This window comes from Musa acuminata, chromosome BXJ2-5, assembly GCF_036884655.1.
Source record: "Musa acuminata AAA Group cultivar baxijiao chromosome BXJ2-5, Cavendish_Baxijiao_AAA, whole genome shotgun sequence".
NCBI classification, from domain to species: Eukaryota; Viridiplantae; Streptophyta; class Magnoliopsida; order Zingiberales; family Musaceae; genus Musa; species Musa acuminata.
The window spans coordinates 37,292,673-37,315,000 of NC_088342.1; the positions used below are offsets into that span (position 1 = coordinate 37,292,673).

Sequence of the window (22,328 nt, forward strand, 5' to 3'; positions counted from 1 at the left end):
AAGTGTCAAAGCTGTCATAAAAATTTCGTAGAAATTTGGATAGAAAAAATGCAGTAGCAAAATCAAACAGACTGTGCTATGCGGCTGGAATTCTGCAATGTATCTTTCGTCGTAGAGATGAAAACTTTGTGACGAAAAGTTTATACAGCAATATAGGAACAATTTTTTTTTTGGATTTTCGAATAAGGATAACTAAATTGCAGCAGCAGTAAGGTAGGAAATCAGAACCTGTTGCAATTCACAGGGAGATCAAAGGATGATCCACGGTGGTGGAGATGACGATGGAATTTGGCAACGATCTTTTAAGCAATTATGGGAATTGCTTTAGGTGGTTGTGGAAGGCTAATGGATGGCTGTGGAAGGGTAGCGAGACGCCAAGAACGCTACTCTGATACTAGGTGTTAGAACCTTTCCAGATTCTAAACTTGGGGTTGATCTCTTTAAGGGATCGGCCTCCTTGGAACTCTATAGGGGTTCCTCCCTCCAAGTTGTTGCTCAAAAGTTGCAGAAAATATTCATTTATTGCTTATGAAAAAAGGAGGAATACATGACTATTTATAGGGCTTCTAAACCCTAACTCCTAATATGACTCCTACTCAAGACTCCTACTTCTAACGAACTCCTAATAGGACTCCTACTCAAGACTCCTATTCCTGAACAACTCTTAATTCTTCTCTAAGAAACAACCTCCTAACCCTAGCCGGCCTCTTCACCTCTTTAATAGGGGTGGGCTTAGGTAGGTTTTACATGAATGTCCCTCTCAATTAGGACTCTCCTAGCTAGAGTCCTAACACTTGTCAATCTTTGACTTGTGTCATCTTACACTTGGGTCTGAGTGTCAAAGCTTAGTCTGTAACGCATGAGTTTAAATGTAAGTTTGGACCTTTTTTAACAGCTTAAACTTACAGGAAAAAAGTCATTAAACGAAAATCTTATCAAAAACATGTCGCTATTTCTATGTTCTCCACTTTCACTGCTTTAAAATTTAAACTGCTAAACTCTTGTGATTCCTAATCAAAGATAACATGTCTTATCAGCAACAAACATAAAGGTCAGTTCTGCTGATTTATTTTGTTACAACACACTTTGCAAAAATGCATAAACGTTAAACCTATAATGCCCTTCCATTTCAATGGCATTTAAGACATTCCAGGACAAGAATTACTATGCCAATCAGCAGGAGTTGACATGTATTATGTTAGAAAGGTAATAACATGTGTCATGCCAGAGGTGCTGACATTGACTCAACCAAATTTTGACCAGTGATGGTTGATATAGCGATGTGCTAACTGGCAATGACACAGAATCATGCTATGGTAGAAAAGTTGAAAGCAAGATTCTAAAGTTCAGTCAGGAACCTATACCAGCTTTAGGTGGACTGGTTCGGCATTGGTATGGTGGGATGTATTTTGTGTTGGTATAATGGTTTGCTATAAACTGCACGGTTCGGCATGGTTTGATCGGTATTTACTGGTTCCACCATTGATAGATACACAGACCAGATCAGCCCAACAGGATGGTTAGGTCTAGTTCTATATGTTTTTTTTTTCTTTTAACCCCATTGATCAATACATGGACCAGTCTAACTGGACAATTTGGTCTGGTTCTATATAAAAAAAAATTTTGGTTCTTTTAACCCCATCAAGGTTCAGCTATGGAGGCAACTCCTTGATTAGCTGTCAGACCAGTAAATATCACCATGTATCGATTGGTACAGCAACTATTTTAAACATTGGTCCGAAACAACACTGTGCCATAGGCGGACTGGTTCGGTATTGGTATAGTGGGACATATTTTGTGTTGGTACCATGGTTTGCTAAACTGCACGGCTCTGTATGGTTCGGTCAGTATTTACTGGTTCCACCATTGATCGATACACAGACCAGATCAGCCCAACAGGATAGTTAGGCCTAGTTCTATATGTTTTTTTTTTTTTTTTTCTTTTAACCCCATTGATCGATACATGGACCAGTCTAACTGGACAGTTCGGTCTGGTTCTATATATATATATATATATATATATATATATATATATAATTTGGTTCTTTTAACCCCATCAAGGTTTAGCTATGGATGCAACTCCTTGATTGGTACAGCAAATATTTTAAACACGGGTCCTAAACACCACTGTGCCATAGTACAACAGTCCCTTACTGCAGGAACTAATAACTAGTACAAATATGGCAGGAATACACATTAATCAGAAATAAAGTGAAATTCTGGAAACTAAAAGAATAAGAGAAACTACAAGAAAATGATTGGGTGAAAGCACTCACATTTGACACTAATTAGTATCTAAATCAAGAAATATAGGACATTGATGTTTGACATAATATTGATATGATAACCTTAATATTTGATACTTGATAGTCTTGAATTGGTGATATACCTTGGAGGATTTAATGATTGCACGTGCAAGGCATATAAGCTGCCGTTGGCCAACTGAAAATGATGTTCCATTTTCTTTAACAATGATGTCAAGTCCACCAGCTGTTTCTACTTCTTCTTTGATATGGCATTTTTCAAGAACTTCCCAGATTTTAAAATCAGGAGTCATACAAGAAGGATCTAGATTTTCCCTGGAGCATGAAGAACAAATTGTCAAGCCACTGTTTGAGACTGATTTGATGAGATTTTCTTAGGCATACAATACATCTCCATTGCTGATCCATTTACAAATAAAGAACCACTCTTTATGAAGGACATTTTGAGAAATATAAAGGAATAATGAATTTCTTTGTTGTTCTTACCTTAGAGAACCTTCAAATAAGAATGGGCTCTGAGGAACTACTGCAAAACGCCCACGAAGCTCTCTAGCAGCAATGTCAGCAATGTCAAGACCATCTACCAGTATGCGTCCATTACAGATGGGTGTAAGGCGGAAAAGTGCATTAAGTATGCTAGACTTTCCAGCTCCTGTTCTCCCAACAATTCCAACCTAATATGAAAGAACATAAATCATTTTAATAAAAAAATAAAACAGGTAATGGGAGGGAAAATAAGATGCCAAATGTGATCAAGTCTCAGAATAGTCCTGGAACCTGCATGATTGACCAATTTTATATCAACTGTCAGTGTTATATATCGCTTCACTAAATCCAAAAGACAGCACTAACCTGCATGCCTGATGCAATACTGAAAGAAAGATCATGTAAAGCAGCTGGCAATGATGGTTTATATCGAAGGGTGACATGTTCAAATTCAATCTGTCCTTGCATTGGCCAATCTGGAAGCAGAGCTTGGGATGCTTGAAGTCTTTCTTGTGGAATATCCATGTACTACAAATAATTTGAAGTGAATTACTGACTTCGAATACGTTGATGGATCATATGAAAAATGATCAATTTACCTCAACAACTCTCTCAACAGAAACCATTTCCTTTTCTGTCTCAGTAAAACTGGTAAGAAAACTGCTCAACAATGAAACTATTGGTGCTGCATAAGATAGGGCCAATCCTACCTACAACCAAATAAATGAGATAATAAAAATATGAATCATCCTTCACACTTATATACATAGATATTTCCATCTTAAATAAAATAGGGAAAAAGAACAATTTTCAATTTGGAGACTTACCAAACCAGGAGTACCAAGGCTCAGTGGAAAATCATGTCTGGAACCAATGACAGCCATCACACCAATAAATAAAATAATGGATGCTGCCAATAACTGAAAAAGAAAAGACAGGTCACTGATTCCAACACTTACAAAAGCTAAACACATCACACATCCAGGAGGCATAATTGTCTCAGTAAAACGTGGTGGATTAAATTAAAAACTTTACATGTTAGAACAATTAGGTGCAAATGAAAAATAAGAAGATTAGTACTTGGAGGCGCAAAGAAAGCCACAAACTTGCTGTTTGCTCAGAATACGAGGTTTGCTGATACAACCGAACATGTTCCAGGAATCTGGCCATAAATATTTCCTGCCATTTACATCATTAGCAGCAATATGTGCATCTTATGAAAAAACATATCTTCATAATTTTATTAGTTAAAGGTAACTGAGAAAAGTAATCAAATCTCTTTATAAAATGCTGGAGCAAGAAGTTGCCTTATTTCTTCTAGATAAAAAAATTAATAGAAAAATTAGAAATTTAATTAGAAAACTTTATTAACTGAAATTCAGAATGTACCACATGGTTATGCTCGTTAAGCATTTAAACAAGGCACATACATAGCTGCATGCAAGTACAATCTTTCAAAAGATATCAAGCATTTCATGTGCCCAAGAAGACAAAAGGAGATCCAAATGTCATGTAAAATGCACTTAATGCTAATAAACCCTGTTGATGAAATTTGGTTGTACCAAAGAACAAGAGGTTGCTGCTACAATAGCTCAGTATTCTTCATAGCAAAGTCAAGGATGGGGATTGTTTGTTCCTTCCCAACCATTATCATCAATGTTCTATAAGGAACATCAAACAATTGTCTTACTTTGGAGTTCAAGAACACTCGCACTACCTTTGCCCAGTGGCAATAACCTTGGCTCCAGAAAAATTGAAAGATGTCATCGATATCAAGGATTCAAACACTAGTCAAATCACTGCATACCAACTGATATTTACTGAAACAACCAAAAGCCGGTAGCTGATTATATAGCTTAGAACTGGTTATTATTCATTTTTTGGTGATATCGAGTGGTACAGGGTAGTACATTGGTACCACATTTGTCTTACAAGGTGTTGAAACTGATATTGGACAGAGATTTTAAAACTTGATCCATATAACAAGGAATCCCTCATGGAAACCTCACCTTAATAGTACTCTTCAGGGATTTTTAAAATGGTTTTAACTCAAAGATTGAGCGTCATATAACAGACGACTAGCAATCAGTGCAATGGCTGAAAAATGAAAATAAGCACAGCAGAACAGAAAATGAAGATGAGAACTAGCGCCCTCAGAAAGTGAGAAAAACCTCCAGCAATATTTATTCACGGTCTGGACAACAAGCATCATCTTTGCAGGTATCTCAAGCAATATGAACTTATTTTTATCAACAATCAACACCACTACAATATATGAACTTCTTATCTGTATCAACACCGCTACAAGATGAACTTCTAATCTGTATAAACACCACTACAAGATATAAACTTCTTATTTGTATCAACAGCACTACGTAATCTGATCATTCTAAAAAAAAAACTATGTAGAAGAGTATCCAATGTTATCAAGAAATCCCTCTCCAATATCATATCTTGCTTCACTTTTGTAATATCCCATTAGTCCCACATCGGAAGTGGGCAATGAGTATGATTGGCTTATATGGGTCTGATGAGTGTACTACGTTAACTCCCGCTTAAGCATTTTGGTCCGTGGTTGAAGGACAAAAATGGAGTTATTGGCCAGTTAGCTCATCAGACTCGGGTCGTGACATTTGGTATCAGAGTCGACCTAGTATTTGGACAGGGTGAGAGGGCTCGAGTCGGAAAGGGTTACCCGTAGATGGAGTCAGAAAACTCATCACGGCGTGGAGCCACCACTGAGTTAAACCTCACATGCACTATGCTAGGGTTCGATCTGGGTTATGTTGAGCCTTGACGAGGACGTCAAGCTAATTGAGTTGGGGATATTGTAATATCCCATTAGTCCCGCATCGGAAGTGGGCAATGAGTATGATTGGCTTATATGGGTCTGATGAATATACTACGTTAACTTCCGCTTAAGCATTTTGGTCCGTGGTTGAAGGACCAAAATAGAGTTATTGGCTAGTTAGCTCAGACTCGGGTCGTGACATTTGGTATCAGAACCGACCTAGCATTTGGGCAGGGTGAGAGAGCTCGAGTAGGAAAGGGCTACCAGTTGGCTCATCAGACTCGGGTCGTGACAACTTTGAAAACATTTTTGCTCATGAAAAAACAATAGTCAAGTAGTTTCACACATCATAAGAGTGAAAGTGTACCCCAAGAGGAAAGATACCCACATTTGGTGGCTTAGTGTTAAATCTTTTTCTTGCGCCAAATAGGGAAAACAAGCAGAGAACGATAGAAGTTATATCTTGGTTCTCAAAAAATAAGTCAACAAGGAACAAAAGAAAGAGAAGTGGTGAATAAAATCAGAAAATATGAACAAGAGAAGAGGCAAACGAGCTGCAGCACTGAAGAAAAGAGAGCACAGTACCATGCAAATAACTGAACTTCCATACTGATATCTAATTTAGGTTCAATTAAAACCAGACAAAAATTGCATCCATTTTACATCAACTTTCTGGATTTTGTTTTTATTATAGGCAAATGTGCATCAAATTTTATAAGAATTTAACAGGTTCAGTGGTTAAAGATGGATGACTCATGTCTATGTTTGTTGTTCTTTCTTCTATTTCTAGGTTATAAGACACATTTAGGTGTTGGTCATTCAGAAATCTTGTGTGAAGACCAAGAAGATCAAAGCAAGAATGTAAAGGTGTTTTTTGCATCCTGAAAAGTCTTCACCAAGTCAACAAATATTCCATGCCAAAAGAATATGGATATGAAGTATGGACATCAAGGAATACTAAAAGTCACTCCAATTACATCTGCATATTAATTTTGGGGTTAGCAAACACGAGCAGCTTTACATCAAACTAGTTAGTCTGGTGATGCATATCCGGATCTTTTTCCAACAAGCCAAGGGGCCAAACCCTCACTATGGCACTATGTGTGCCAGTTGTCCTATTCTCAGTTCATCCTCCATCCGTGACGATCTACCACCAGCTACTAGGATCTGAAGCTTCCTAGTGGAACTCAAGACGAAAAAAAAAAAAAAAACACACACACACACAAGGATCTTTAACAATAACAATGACTTTTAGTGTAAGATGTGAGAAATATTAAATCATATTTATGAACTAGAATGGACCTACAATAGCCCAGTTTGCATTTTCCACTATGCAAATTTAATGCTCAAAAAATTTGAAGATCCCTGCTAGCTAATGGTGCTTGTTCTGTGGAATAGACATTATTCTCATTTAAGATCCTTGGCAAATTTTAACACATGGATAACGACACCATGTAAGATACCAGTACAACTACAATTCTGCAACTTTAGAAACTTGCAACTACTTGCAAGCAAAGATATGATGACGAAAACATAATGTAATACAAACACTTGCAAAGAAAAACACACTCAAAACATGCTCAAAATCAAATCTTGTTTAATGAGCCCAACACACAGCAGAACATACAACGAAGTATGATAACATCTGGTCCACCTTAATGACTAATCATGTGAATATTTATTACTTAGGAGCTTTCTTTTTTGAAGGATACCATGACAAAAACATAATGTAAGACAACTACATGCAAGCAGAATGACAATAAAAAAAGCTCAAATCTAGTTTGATGAGCCAACACTCAGCAGAACATACAACTAATGATTATGTAATCTGGTCCACCTTAATGAATAATCATGCAAACTGTTTGGATTTTTTTGTTGGAGATCAATGAACCATTGATAGTGTTAAAGCACAAAAAAATTACCAGATAATGACAAATGTTATCACTGAAATGTCTGCCCAGAAGTTACCAGAGAATGACAAATGTTATAACCAAGATGGAAACCATGATAGTGGTGGCTGCTAATGTAAAGCTAATTTGCCATATTTACCTCTTTCTTAAATGCCCTTATAGTACATGAGCCATCCAATGTTTCTGTGAAAGATGAATATATAGGTGAGCGTGAAACACTGTCTAGTCTCCGTAGCTCACGTGAAGTGCACCTGTAATAGAACTACAATATATGTCAGTTTTATGTATCATGCACAACATTTAATACATGTACCAAAATTTGTAATTATAATGAACTGGGTTTACATCAGCCTAAATTTGATTTTAAGTTGGATGAAACCATGACTGTCATTGCATTACTGTGACATAGCAATGGCAATGCATGATGTGTAAGTATGCATAAATTCATTTATGAGCCATTTTATATGAAGCAAGGCGTTAAATACCAATTGGATGAAACCATGATGTTTACTTATCCAAGCAAGTACCAATACTGAAAGTTATAGCACAACACCAGTACATATACAGTTCACTTTTATTTTTTATTATTTAATTCAATAATACCAGCAATGAAGATCAGTATATCACAGGTACACTGGTATGTATTTATAACTTTGATACCAGGAGGTCAAAAGGGTAAAAAAAAACTAGGAGATAATGGACTTTGAGTTCTTCTAAGATGTTAATCAGTGAAATGGAGGCTAATAGCAATTTACATCCCTCCTGAAAATAGGGGATCTAGCCCTGTCTTCAGGTTGCTATAGGTAAGAAATTCCTTACAATGATGCATTAATAATCAGGATTTTAAGCATTGTAGGCATTCCTCATGTTAAATGGCAGCTGATACATAGCTGCTAGTTCAGCACAACAAACCAGCATGCCAACAAAGAGGTTCCAGCAGAAATAAATAAATAAACAACCAAACAAACAACAAAAATAAATGAATAAATAGAAGGATGTTAGGACTCTAGCTTGGAGAGTCCTAATTGAGAGGGACATTCATGTAAAACTGTTAGGACTCTAGCTAAGAGAGTCCTAATTGAGAAGGACATTCTGTTAGGACTCTAGCTAGGAGAGTCCTAATTGAGAGGGGCATTCATGTAGGAGGTTTTTTCTTAGAGAAGAATTAGGAGTTGTAAAGGAATAGGAGTCTTGAGTAGGAGTCCTATTAGGAGTTAGGGTTTAGAAGCCCTATAAATAGCCATGTATTCCTTCTCTTTTCTTAAGCAATAGATGAATATTTTCTGCAGCCTTTGAGCAGCAACTTGGAGGGAGAAACCCCTATAGAGTTCCAAGGAGGCCGATCCCCTAAAGAGATCAACCCCAAGTTTAGAATCTGCAAGGGTTCTAACACCTGGTATCAGAGCAGCGTTCTTGGCGTCTCGCTGCCCTTCCACAGCCATCCATCAACCCTCTACAACCATCCAAAGCAATTCCCACAATTGCTTAAAAGATCGTCACCGAATTCGGCCATCATCTCCACCACCGCGGATCATCCTTTGATCTCCCCGTGAATTGCAACAGGTTCTGGTTTCCTACCTTACTGCTGCTGCAATTTAGTTATCCTTATTCGAAAATCCAAAAAAAAAAAAAAAATTGTTCCTATATTGCTGCATAAACTTTTCGTCACAAAGTTTTCATCTCTACGACGAAAGATACATTGCAGAATTCCAACTGCATAACACCATCTGTTTGATCTTGCTACTGTGCTTTTTCTATCCAAATTTCTACGAAATTTTTATGACATCTTTGACACTTCCTAACAGTGGATTTCCCTTTGGTTTCATCAAAAAATTCTCAATATAAACTACTGATCTTTTATGTCCAATCTGCTGCACTTGAATTGCAGAATTCAAGCTGCATAGCACCATCTGTTTGATCTTGCTACTGTACTTTTTCTATCCAAATTTCTACGAAATTTTTATGACATCTTTGACACTTCCTAACAGTGGATTTCCCTTTAGTTTCATCGAAAAATTCTCAATACAAACTACTGATCTTTTATGTCCAATCTGCTGCACTTGAAAATCTATGCTGCAGAAAATTTCAACCGCATATTGTTGCCTTAACCCATCTATTTGCAATCTTTTTTGAATGAAATTTCTTATACACTTTATAGATCATCTTAGCTTCTATCTAAGATTGATCTATTAAGAAATTCATCTCAAAAAATGATTTTGCGTTGCTTCAAATTTTCGTCGTAACCCGCTGAAATTTCTCGACGAGAATTCTGCAAGCGCAACTTGCACCAATTTTCTTGCTGTTATACTGCCGAAATTTTCTTGATTAAATTAGATATCCTTGCTGTCATATAAACTGTGATTTTGCTATCAATTCCCTCCTCAATTCTCTCAAGTTTTTGTTGGAAATTACGTCGAGAAACCGTTGTTTCTTCGACGACAATTCTACTCTTACAAGACAGCACATACTTGCTGCAACTTCCACTTATTTCTATCAAACCTTTGCTACCGTCTACCACAGATCCAAAACTTTCATCTACAGCCCTAAAACTCCACCAAACCACACCCTCAAACTGCACCCAAAATAGCCACAAAACAAGCCTAAACTGCAGCCTACATCCACCAATCCACCAACCCTTTCGACCATCACTTCTCTCAACCTATACATGCCTTTAACCCAACAACAAAAGAGAGATCTTAACATCATAGATTTGGGGGCATATACTATGGCATCTAAGGAGGCAATCAATGCTAAATTCGAAGCCTTGGAGGCGCGAATGGAGGATAAGATTCGGACGCTCTTTACCGAACTCAGATTGGGCCGACCACTAAGCCCGAAGAAATCATATCAAGGAGAAAGCTTTGCCCAATCACACCAAGCCCGAAGAGATGACTTCCAAGGGAGGGGAGGCTCTATGACCGACCCCAACTATCCATGCATGAGAGTGGACTTCCCTAGATGGGAAGAAGGAGACCCGATTGGTTGGATCTCACGCGCGGAGCGATATTTTCGGTACCACAAAATCGCAGATGCATCTATGGTGAAAATTGCAGCTATACATCTTGAAGGGGATGCTATACAGTGGTTTGAACAGTTTGAACATACTTATGGAGTCCTTTCATGGCAACAATTCAAAGAATGACTGCTGATCCGCTTCAGACCAACCGATTACGAGAATATTGACGAACAACTAGCAAAGATCCGACAAACCTCCACCATTCAGGAGTACCAAACCAGGTTTGAAAGGTTATCTAATCAAAATCATGATTGGTCTCAAAAACAGCTATTGAGGACCTTCATTAAGGGCTTGAAGCCGGAGATCCGAGGAGAAGTTAAAGCGCGACAACCGTACACGCTTATGGCAGCCATCTCTTTCTCACGACATCAAGAGGAGCAATTGAACCATGAAGCTCGGAGGACTAGGGTCGCTCTTCAACCAGTAATATTGAAGCCCTCAGCCCCCCCTACCGTCGACCAAGTCCCTGCACCAAAGAGGTTAACAGGAGAAGAGCTTCGGGAGCGATATGCGAAGTGGTTATGTTGGCATTGTGACGAGCCGTGGAGCCGTGAGCATCGCTGTTGATAGGGATGAAAGTGGCAGTCAACCTCAGGACAATGTCAGCTGCTCCAGATGACGTCACGCACCTTGGAATTGATCAAAACACTGACCGAGGCATATTAAAAAGCCAAGTCCAACACGCCACGCCATGGCTACTGTCAGCCTGCCCCCTGCAAACGGGCAGCTCAGGGAGCAGAATGCTCCCCTACTAATACCCTCTCGTTCATTATAAGGGGAGACACACTGAACACAGGGGGGGGGGGGCTTTCCCTCCTCCTTCACCCCCTCCACATCTTTCATTGACTTGATCGTCGGAGGGGTCGGGTCGAGCACCCCGACCCGACCTTTGTGCAGGTGCGACGCCTTTGGAGATCACCGCCTCTGGAGATCCAACAGACTCGAGGGGCTCCCCCACCCGTTGACCACCGCCTTCCGGACCCGGACCAAGCCGTGACGGCCCCAAGGCCACGGCTGAACAGTTACTCACCGTAACAGCTGTAGTAAAGGAGGACTTCTTATGATTGAACCGATAGAAGAAGAGGTCATTGAACATTCAGAAGAGAGCCTTGAACATGAAGAAAAAGATGCAGAAGAAGAGCCACAACCGACCGAAGTTACGATACATACACTAGCTGGCTACTCAAACCCGCAAACGATGAAAGTTGGAGGCCTTCTCAAACAACAACCGATCACTGTTCTCATCGAGACGGGCAGCACTAATAACTTCCTAAACAGTAAGGTTGCTGTCCATATGAACTTACCTATTGAGAATTGCAACAGGTTTGTCGTTAAGGTCGCCAACGGACGGATTTTGAAGTGTGATCATAGGTGCCCGCAGGTGAAACTGTTGCTGCAGGACCAAGAGATAATTGCATATTTCTTCCTCCTCCCTCTTGATGATTATGAGGCCATACTCAGAATTAAATGGTTGATGACATTAGGTGATATTTCTTGGAATTTTATGCAACTATTTATAAAATTTTACAGTAAGGAGAAACAGGTGATACTGCATGGGAAACGTGAGGGCGACGTAACGATGATTTGCACACAACAAATGGAGAAGGTTTTGTATAAAGCATACAGGGGCTTTTTGGTAAAACTTGAGCAACAAATTAAAGGAGAGCCAATAGAATTTGAAGATCCAAACCTATTTCCTTTGCTTGCTGAATTTTCAGATATATTTGACGAGCCGCACAACATACCTCTTACTCGTCGGCATGATCATTGTATAATGATTTTACCAGTCAAATCTCCAGCAAATACTCAGCCATATCGGTATCCACATCTCCAGAATGATGAAATAGAAAGGATTTTAAAAGAGATGCTTGAAACAGGAGTTATTCGGCCAAGTTGCAACCTCTACTTTTCACCGGTGCTACTTGTACACAAGAAGGACGGAACATGGCGAATATGCGTTGATTACCGAGCTCTCAATGGCATAACCATCAAGAACAAATACCTTATTCCAATAGCAGATGAATTGCTAGATGAAAGGGAGCACAAATCTTCACAAAGCTGGACCTTCGATCCGGGTATTATCAAATACGAGTGTACGAAGAAGTCATACCGAAAGCCGCCTTTCGAACACACAACGACCACTACGAATTTTTACTTTCTTCAACAAAAGGTGGGATATCTTGGGCATATCATATCAGAGGAAGGTGTGACGGTGGACCCCTTCAAAATTAAAGTAATGCAAAACTGGCCGACCCTGAGAAACATAAAATTGCTACATGGCTTTCTGGGTTTAACAGGCTACTACCGTAAGTTCGTGAAAAACTATGGAAAGATCAGTGCACCACTTACTTCCTTACTAGAAAAAGATGTCTTTCAATGGTTGGACAGAGCCTCCGCTGCCTTCGACAAACTTAAGGGAGCCATGACGACGACGCCGGTGCTAACACTACCAGATTTCAACCGACCCTTCATTATTGAGGCCGACACATCTGGAGTCAGAATTGGAGCCATTCTCATGCAAGATGGTCGACCACTCGCATACACTAGCAAGGCATTATCTCCCTCCTATCAAAATAAGTCAACATATGATAAGGAGATGCTCGCCATTATGCGCGCAGCAACGAGGTGGAGATCGTACTTGATCAGGCGATACTTTCAAATCAAGACCGACCATAAAAGCCTAAAATATCTCTTGGAGCAAAAGATATCTTCCCCCGAGCAGCAAAAATGGGTAACAAAACTTCTTGGATTTGATTATGAAATAAATTACAAAAGGTGGAAAGAGAATGTTATTGCAGATGCGCTTTCGCAGCTACCTGAGCAAGCTAAATTTTTGGTCGTTTTACTTCCAACCAGCGACTTCCTTGAGGATATTAAGATGGAATGACAGGAAGATTCGGAGACCAGTAAGAAAAAAAAAAAAAAAAAAAATGGAGGAAGCACCAAGCTCCGTGGCTCATTACAATCGGGACTCAAAAGAATTATGCTATAAGGGACGCATTGTGCTTATGACAAATTCTACATGCATCTTCAAGAGCAGATTTTGGACAAAGTTATTCCATATGCAGGGTACTAAATTGAAAAGGAGTATGACATATCACCCACAAACCAACAGCCAAACAAAAGTTTTAAATAGGTGCTTGGAGACAGCCCAAAGCCACCCACCAAATATGACTACCCAAAAAGAACTCCAAACCCAGCCAAGTGCCATTATTGATCGACGGATCGTGACTCGACGACGACGACCACTAATGAAGTGCTAATACAATGGGCGAACCTACCAATAAAAGATGTCACTTGGGAGAACTATGACGACATGAAGATCAAATTTCCAGAATTCACGAATTATCAGCCTCGAGGACAAGGCTGATTTGAAGAGAACGGGTCTGTTAGGACTCCAGCTTAGAGAGTCCTAATTGAGAGGGACATTCATGTAAAACTGTTAGGACTCTAGCTAAGAGAGTCCTAATTGAGAGGGACATTCTGTTAGGACTCTAGCTAGGAGAGTCCTAATTGAGAGGGGCATTCATGTAGGAGGTTTTTTCTTAGAGAAGAATTAGGAGTTGTAAGGGAATAGGAGTCTTGAGTAGGAGTCCTATTAGGAGTTTGTTAGAAGTAAGAGTCTTAAGTAGGAGTCCTATTAGGAGTTAGGGTTTAGAAGCCCTATAAATAGTCATGTATTCCTTCTCTTTTCTTAAGCAATAGATGAATATTTTCTACAGCCTTTGAACAGCAACTTGGAGGGAGGAACCCCTATAGAGTTCCAAGGAGGCCGATCCCCTAAAGAGATCAACCCCAAGTTTAGAATTTGCAAGGGTTCTAACAAAGGACAACAAAATTGTAGGATAGTAACATACTAACATCTACTGTTGTATTTCAATCTAGTTAATACTCCATTTCAATGTCATCTTTTAGAATAATCTATCATCCAGGATAGTTTTATTTCCACACTACTTGTTTTTTACCTTTCAATACAATTCAAGGCATAAAATCTCGACCCAGTGTCGATACTGATAAGCAATCAGACCCAAAAAATTATGCTATGGAGTATTGAGTGATGTATTGGCACTCGGTATGGGTCAGTACCACTCAGACTAGAGAGAAAGAGGAAGAGGAGGAGGCGGCAGCGACATTGCGACGGTGGAGGTGGAAATGATGATGCAACAAGGAGGAAGAGATGGAGGGGAGAGAAAGAGTGCACATGAGAGAGAGAGAGAGAGAGAGAAGAACAAAAGAAAAAAAAAATGACAAAAGCTATCAAAAGTATAAAAAATTTGATAAGGTACTAGGCATTAGGCTTACTTCCTAGCGTATTTGGTTTCAACTGCAAAAATTGGGTGGGATGCCCGGTACATGGTAATACTAATTTGCAAGGTGTGCCATACCGAAGCGTACCGCCTGTACCAGGCGGTACGTACCGGCCCGACAGGTTACCGGTACGTGGACCGTCCGGTACCGCTACAGTGCTACATTATTTTTTACTGTAGCACTGCTACAGTATAAAAATATAAAATTATTCGGTACACCAGGGTGTACCGCTCGGTACGCCCTGATGTACCGCCCGATACACCGGTACCGTACCATACCGAGCCCGGGTTGAAACGCCGGTACGGTACGATACGGCGAACCTTGCTAATTTGTACTGGTGGTCCATATACCAGTTCACAGTTGGACTGGTAAAAACTAATTTATACTGACCAAGATGCTTGATTTTTGATAGCTTGATCCAATATATGAAGTCCATATTTTATGTGTAATTAACTACTAACTTCTCCGTTCACCATCAACCAAGACAGAAGGATGGATTCTCAAAACAAATTGCTTTAGTAAGGGTTTAAGTATTTAACTGCCAAAGATGTCACATGTACTGGTATGTCTTTATAGCACGATAAACACATGTAATGCATGGTTCAAACTTCAATGTTCAAACACATGTTGCAAACCATACCAGCATAAGGCGACTAGGCATGTACATTCAACAATAAATAATATAGCATACCACATGTCAGATATATGTTAAGCCAAGGCCGACTGGCAAGGAAGAATGTGAAATGTCAAAAAAGTATAAATAAGAAGTATATGAAACTTTCAAGTATTATTATGCACAAGGATTACCATGCCCATTGACACATATAAACAAGGGTTCAAATCTATCGTGCCTGAAAGCTAATGATACACACCGTGCTGACAGTGCCGCTAGAGGTGCTGGCATATAGCTGGGTCTAAATTGGCACAGGGCCGAGCAATGCAACATGAAATAGGACCGTGCTAGAAAGACACTAACATGCCTCCTCGCCATGAGATGAGAATCCTTGGTTCTTTGTATTGCGATTAGTGAGTTAAGTGTACCCATGTTTTTGTTTTGATTCAACTTGGTCATTGTCTAAAAGCCTAATAGACCACAATTTTCTACTATCTAGATATGAGAACCAAAATCAAGCAAATGTACAAGGAAAAAAAAAATTTCTAGTTCTAGGTGCGTCGATTTACCTAGAGCAAAAATACTGGGTCTGGTTATGACAATCACTGTTTCCTATTCCCTTGCAAGGACACCTGAAACAGAATCAGACAACTCCATTTGCTAGATGTTGTGCTCCACCTAGCTCAAAGCATACTTAGTTCATCGGGGATGTTATCATCCCAAGAATTTCTGATTCATAACCCTGTCATTCACATATTTTAGCATGGTTTAAGATTTCAGGCACTGCTTTGATGGTCATATCATGTCTCTATGTATCACGTTTATCATTTAAGTGATGGTTCCAGATCTTTAATTCATACCCTTTCATTCTAATATTTAGTTAATTGTTGCATTTGCAGTGCCATTTTGTCCTAGGATACCAAAGCTCATTGTATGAATTAAGATATACTTCATCTTATGACTTTAATTTAACAAATATAGACTTACGTCAATTATCTGGGGCCATTGATGTGTTTAGAACCATTGATGTGCATCACATAGCAACTTGAAAAATAATTTTGAAAAATATAGGTCAGGTTGTGGTGTAGTTGCTTTTCCATCATTCCTCAAATTCCAATAATAAATTCATTCTAGTGTCAAGTTCTTAGTGTGTACTTCTCTGCAATAAATTGTTCGGCACAGTTATGGTAAATTGTCCTCCTTGTGTTCTCATCATTAGTAGCAAAAGCCATATCAGTGGTAGGACCTAATAGATTAACTTTAAACTCTAATACTGGCTATTCATGTTTCAAATCCTAAAAAGAGTATCAAATCATAGAACTCATATATGTCAAGCATATAGAATTCCTACTCATTTACGGACAAACAACAGCAAAATTATTCATTTACAAAAATATTAATGATAAATACATTTAAGTTATTAAAACATTACAAAGGAAATATTTTTTTGCAATGATGCTTTAATGAGTACAGTATGGTTATTACTTTAAGAGAAAAATATAGATGGACCATCATCACATATAACAATGATAAGAGTCAAAAATAAGAAAATGAAGCTGATAGATCCTAAATTCCTTGGCCTGTATGTAGTTTCATTGTAACCTAGAAAGCATAAAGTTTAATAGGGTAAGATAACTAAATCAAAGAGTATGAAGGATGAGTACCTGCAGTTTTCTATATATATAACTCAGAGGAACTAACAGAAGCAAAAAAATGATCTGCATTGACATTCATAGATCACTAGCAAGGTCAGTACTGTGGCTGTATAGAACTATAAATATTATTACGGACTAAAAGATGCATATATAGAACCAACTTGTAATCTACCTGTGAATATGATAAAACTACTGCGATACCCAGCAAGCTAAAGAAATTGGCTAGGAGAATATTGAGAATAAATGGAAGAGAATCGTCAATAGCATACAAATCTGATGATAATCTGCATTCGATGGAATCTTTATTAGTATTCTATATACCAAGAAGCTTCATAAAAGAAAATTGGTGTTCTTATTCCAGACCTATTAAGAATCCTTCCACTGGGGTTTTGGTCAAAGAAATATACAGGTGCATTAACCAGTTTACTTAGAAGCTCAGCATGCACCTCGACTGCAGCACGTAGACCACCATATGAGAATGAGAATGCCCTTGCTAAGGTGAAAAGAGAATTCATAAAACCAAAGATGGAGAGCACAAGCTACAAAACAGAAAGAATATCATTATAGTAACTTAATAATATGAAATAATTGTCATTTTACATTTCACAAATACATGTTTGAATAATAGTCAGTTTCTAATAATACTTCCAGATAATGGAAGTATGTCGAAGCATACCAAATAAAATCTTGTGTGCTCAGTTCCAGCAGTGGCATCAACCCAATGAGATAACCATAGGTCATTACCATTTCGGGATGCTTGCATAAAAGATGCTGAGATACATATAAGAATAACAACAGGCCAGCTGGCAAACTTGGCATAACTTCTGTAAAGTAGAAGTGATGCTCATGAAGAATAATTCAGATTAGTAACTAAAAGTTTGTCATGCTAGATGCTAAATGGCACAATATTATAAACTAAGAGGAACTCATCACTTACTTATAAACAGCAAGTTCGACTCTGCCTTCTTTCCTTGACTCTTCCATATCAGCACTTTTGTTTGCATCCACTGAAGCAGCTATAAGTTCGTTGTCTACCGAAGGCATAAACATAATTTCATCAGAAGCACTTCCCTTGCTTTCTTTCAGTAACAATTGTAATGATGAGAAGTCTGAATCTTTTGGTAGAGAAATTTTTGAATGTGGAGATTCTATAAAACTGGATAAATTCCCAACCCACTTTATATGTCCTTTGTCCATGATCAGTATCATATCTGCAGCAGAAATTGCCTGCACAAAGAAGAAAACATCATATTATCCACTATTTTTGTCTTAAGCAAAAAAGTAATGAGAAATCATTTGAGGAGTCTTGCTAAGTTGCTAATTGACTGAAGCAAATCAAATGTGCAGAAGAAGAACAAGTTGAACATTTCCAAGAACATGCTTGCTGCGATTTATGCTGATACACCATTTGACCTAACCACCTAAAGATAACCATGGGTTCATGTTTGCTGTATAAATTTCCAAGAAATTCAAGTTATTAAACCAACATTAATTATTAACTTATTCAACTTCCAATAAGGTAAATGGTGTAGCATCTGTATAAATAAACATAGTCCCATTTGTTTGCCAAGTGCAGACCTGAGGATTATGAGTGCATAGAATCCGTGTCTTTTGGTTCATTAGAGGGCCTAATATAGTTCTATGCAGAATCCAGGATGCGACTTGAGAATCAACTGCACTAAGTATGTCATCAAGCAAGTAAACATCGGAGTCACTGTAGACAGCCCTGAAATATTTCTCAGTTGTTAGGCACATAGACAAAATTCAGAAAATCAAATCAATCTTCCCACAATCAAAGCAGACCTTGCTAAGGCAAGACGGCTTCTCTGTCCACCAGATAAGTTGACTCCTTTTTCTCCAATATATGCAAGATCACCCCCAGTCATCAGTGAAATATCAACATCAAGTGCACATGCCTGTAATACTTCTCTGTATCTGATTTTATTATAAAGTTAAGCACCATGTTAGGCAATGGAAGAAGGTATTTGATATAAATTACATCAAATGCTTAAAAAACTTTAACAATTTGCAGTTTTACACAACATTTGCAATTTTCTTTTAGAAAAAGAAGAAGAATCACCTTATAGTGTCAAAATTATCTCCAAGCAAAATGTTATCGCGCACTGAACCTGAAAGGATCCATGGAACCTGCACCTCAATGAAAAACAGCCATGAGAATGTAAAAATTGTGAAGTTAATATTTCTTCTTTTTCTGGAAATGCAGAGGAACCTGTGGCACATATGCTGTTGACCCATGGGAAAGAATGAACCCCTGAATGAGTCTCATTTCACCCAAAACAGAACATAACAAAGATGACTTGCCTGAACCAACCTGAGAACATTCAGCCCAAATACAAGTTAAAAGTCATGTAGATACAATATGGAAATTAACCAATCAATAGAAAAATAATTTGAACTTGCACTAAGTCATTGTTTAGAAAAGAATCAATTATATAGTTCACAAAACCATATACAAGTATTTTCTCATATGGATCTTTAAAGAGGTACAACTGATTGATGTGCAATACTAGCAGTGCCAAATGTTAGACTATTATGGGTAAGAATTTCTCTATTAGTATGCCACATGGAGAGCTATAGAAGATATCTGAAACTTCTATAACTGAAGAAAAGGTTTACAATACCAGTTGTAGAAATATGGTTCGATGGGGACTAATAAAAAGTTCTGCAAGAGGACCAAGAATTACCGAGTGGTAAGTCTCTGGTCTGAGTTTACTGCATAGTATAACCTTACCAGGTGGCAGGTATGAGGCCCCTCCCAATCAAATAAAAATCAACAGGCAAATACCCTTAGCTGAATTTTCAGCCCATATTATCTCTCCAAATTTTCATGGCATATTTTGCTGCCACTGACTGCACTTACATGCACCAACAGAGAGCATAACAATGGCACATACAATAGGTCTCCGCAGCAAGTAAACATGTCATAATGATTTAGAACCAGAATTTACTTAAGTGCAATGCAAATTCAATTAACACTAAGGTTGAAAAGAAGAACCATATTTGAGGATCCAAAGTTTATCAGTCACCTCGCCAATTACAGCAACAAAGAGACCATTTGGAATTTCCACAGAAATGTTATTCAGAACAGTGCTCTTTTCCACTTTTGAGCTGCTAGACCACACAGAAGATGCATCCTTAAAGAGAATAGCTGCGTGCTCTTTACTACATGTCAGATCCCTTAAAAAACAAGGCAGAGGATCATGTCCTTGTAGTTCCCAGATAGATGCCCTTTTAATTTCAGAACTTTTCTCAGGGCAGGACAAAAATCTGCTCAGTCGCCTAGTAGAAATTATAGCCTGTAACAGATTTTGTATTAATGCAACATTAAAATGAGGAAAATTCATACAAACAAGAAAAATAAAAGATAAAATCATGTGACTTACATCTATCAATCCATTAATCACCCAGGGAAACGAATTTAAAGGAGAAATCAATGTATTGAAAAGTGCAACACAGGTAAAAACCTGAAAGATATGTAAATGATGATTTATTAAGGAATTAAATGTGATAAACAATTTGATATAACAAACAATGATTCATAATCTTACTGTAGCAGCATCTAATGGATGCCCCATTAACACGAAGACCCCAAAAGTAAACAAGGAGAACAGTGTTGGGGTTGTTGCCCAGAAAAACACACACCATGCATCCAAGTATTTCCGAGTCTAAATACATCTGAGAATGTTAGAAATATAATTTGACATAGTTTATATAAGTTTGTGGGACGTAAAGTACTATGTTTCATACTGAGAGGTGTTTCACTTCCATTTTTCTTCTTTCCATCAAACGTTGGGTAAATAATAGCTCCCAGCTATACATTTTCAATGTCCGGATGTATGTTAAAAGTTCTCCAGCACTTCTGATTCTGTTCAAAATAAACATGTTATGACATACTGCATTCTTTTAAGAAAAAGAACTAATAAAATAAAGATAATTTGTCAGCAGGTTAAGTGAATAGAAAATCATGTAAAGCTCCATTTTTTTCATGTCATTCAGATAGCATGTCAACAATGGTCTTGATCACATTAGCCAACATTGATAATGAATATAGAAATATCAAAAAACATTATGCTTACTCTGCCTCTTCTTCTTTGTTTTCGGTTAAATAATAGGATTAAAGCTATTATAACTAAGTCACAAATAAATCAACCCAAAAAAGTCCCTTCTGTTTGGTTAGTAACCCAACCAATCACCTCTTATGCAAGTTAACAAGAAAGATGGCACTGTTATTTAAGCCATCCTCATGATCCATAATTTTTTCCTGGTTATCTGTTGTTAAACCAATTTGACTTGATTGAAGCACCCATACTAGATGCTACTTTGTTAGTTGATTCTCTAACCCATCACTTAACCCTCTGAACTAAACAGAAGTCTATCTAAATGATCAGCTGAACAACCTTCCATAATTAGTTTTAAGTTCCTAATTAAGTTAAGCACTCGTTGGAGAGATGCACGTGTTGAAAAAGGCTGGACAAGGAAGAAAGTACTGACATAATGCATCAAGACTAGCCAATGGATCAGAATGGTATGTCAGTATAGAGCAACATATGCAGCAACTGGAGAGAGAGAGAGAAAGAGAGTGAGTGAGTGAGTGAAGGGAGCAATATATCCTCCTCTGCTTCCTCATCTTCCTCCTCACTTCCACATCCCACACCCCCTTACCACATCATCAGTGCTTTCTCCTTCCCTCCACATCAGTGCCTCCTCCTCATCCGAGTCATTGCTCCTATCAGTGTCGCCTCTTCCTCCTCACCTCCTCCTTTACCTCTCCCACCATCTCCTCTGCTTCCACATCCTCCCTCTCCCCCACCTCCGAATCTTACTCTTCTTCCTTTGCCTCCACCACCTCCATGTCCTCCTCCACCACAGCCACCACGTCTTCCTCTTCTTTACTCATTCTTTCTCTTTGATTAAGGTGGAACCAACACATTGACCAATGCTACTGACATTTATGATCCTTGACTTCAACTTTACATAAAAATCAATAGTACAGGTCCAACAATTTTTGTTCCACTTCCACCTTTATGCTTTGTCAAGACTATTTTATAAACTTTGTTTATTTCCCATCCCTCTCTCTAACCATCCCTCTGCCAATGGTAGAACCTCCTCTTATGCTTCCTCCTCTTCCCTCTTAGTATTTCCCTCCTATGGCAATCATTGGCCTCCTTCCCCTAAGACTACCAAATTTGATGAAATCAGCAAAAGTCGGTTGATTTTAGCCAAGTTTAGTGGAGTTTAGTCCCATAGAGTCAGTTTTAGCTAAA

The 22,328-nt window shown here is 38.4% G+C and overlaps 1 protein-coding gene across 1 annotated transcript in view; it reads right to left on the reverse strand.

Moving 5' to 3' along the window:
• The window catches only part of LOC135586091 (ABC transporter C family member 13-like), a 61,383-nt gene that overhangs the window by 12,696 nt on the left and 26,359 nt on the right, over positions 1-22,328 (reverse strand). The window contains exons 15-34 of the mRNA XM_065109228.1: positions 20,812-20,929; positions 20,613-20,729; positions 20,448-20,528; positions 20,091-20,360; positions 19,274-19,375; positions 19,124-19,191; positions 18,847-18,978; positions 18,622-18,769; positions 17,981-18,270; positions 17,720-17,867; positions 17,407-17,582; positions 17,216-17,327; positions 17,053-17,106; positions 7,591-7,713; positions 3,831-3,929; positions 3,578-3,670; positions 3,350-3,460; positions 3,117-3,278; positions 2,751-2,938; positions 2,390-2,579 (exon numbers count right to left, since the gene is read on the reverse strand). Of these exons, the coding sequence (XP_064965300.1) occupies positions 2,390-2,579; positions 2,751-2,938; positions 3,117-3,278; positions 3,350-3,460; positions 3,578-3,670; positions 3,831-3,929; positions 7,591-7,713; positions 17,053-17,106; positions 17,216-17,327; positions 17,407-17,582; positions 17,720-17,867; positions 17,981-18,270; positions 18,622-18,769; positions 18,847-18,978; positions 19,124-19,191; positions 19,274-19,375; positions 20,091-20,360; positions 20,448-20,528; positions 20,613-20,729; positions 20,812-20,929 (2,782 nt within the window). The remainder of the gene's footprint in view (positions 1-2,389; positions 2,580-2,750; positions 2,939-3,116; positions 3,279-3,349; positions 3,461-3,577; positions 3,671-3,830; positions 3,930-7,590; positions 7,714-17,052; positions 17,107-17,215; positions 17,328-17,406; positions 17,583-17,719; positions 17,868-17,980; positions 18,271-18,621; positions 18,770-18,846; positions 18,979-19,123; positions 19,192-19,273; positions 19,376-20,090; positions 20,361-20,447; positions 20,529-20,612; positions 20,730-20,811; positions 20,930-22,328) is intronic.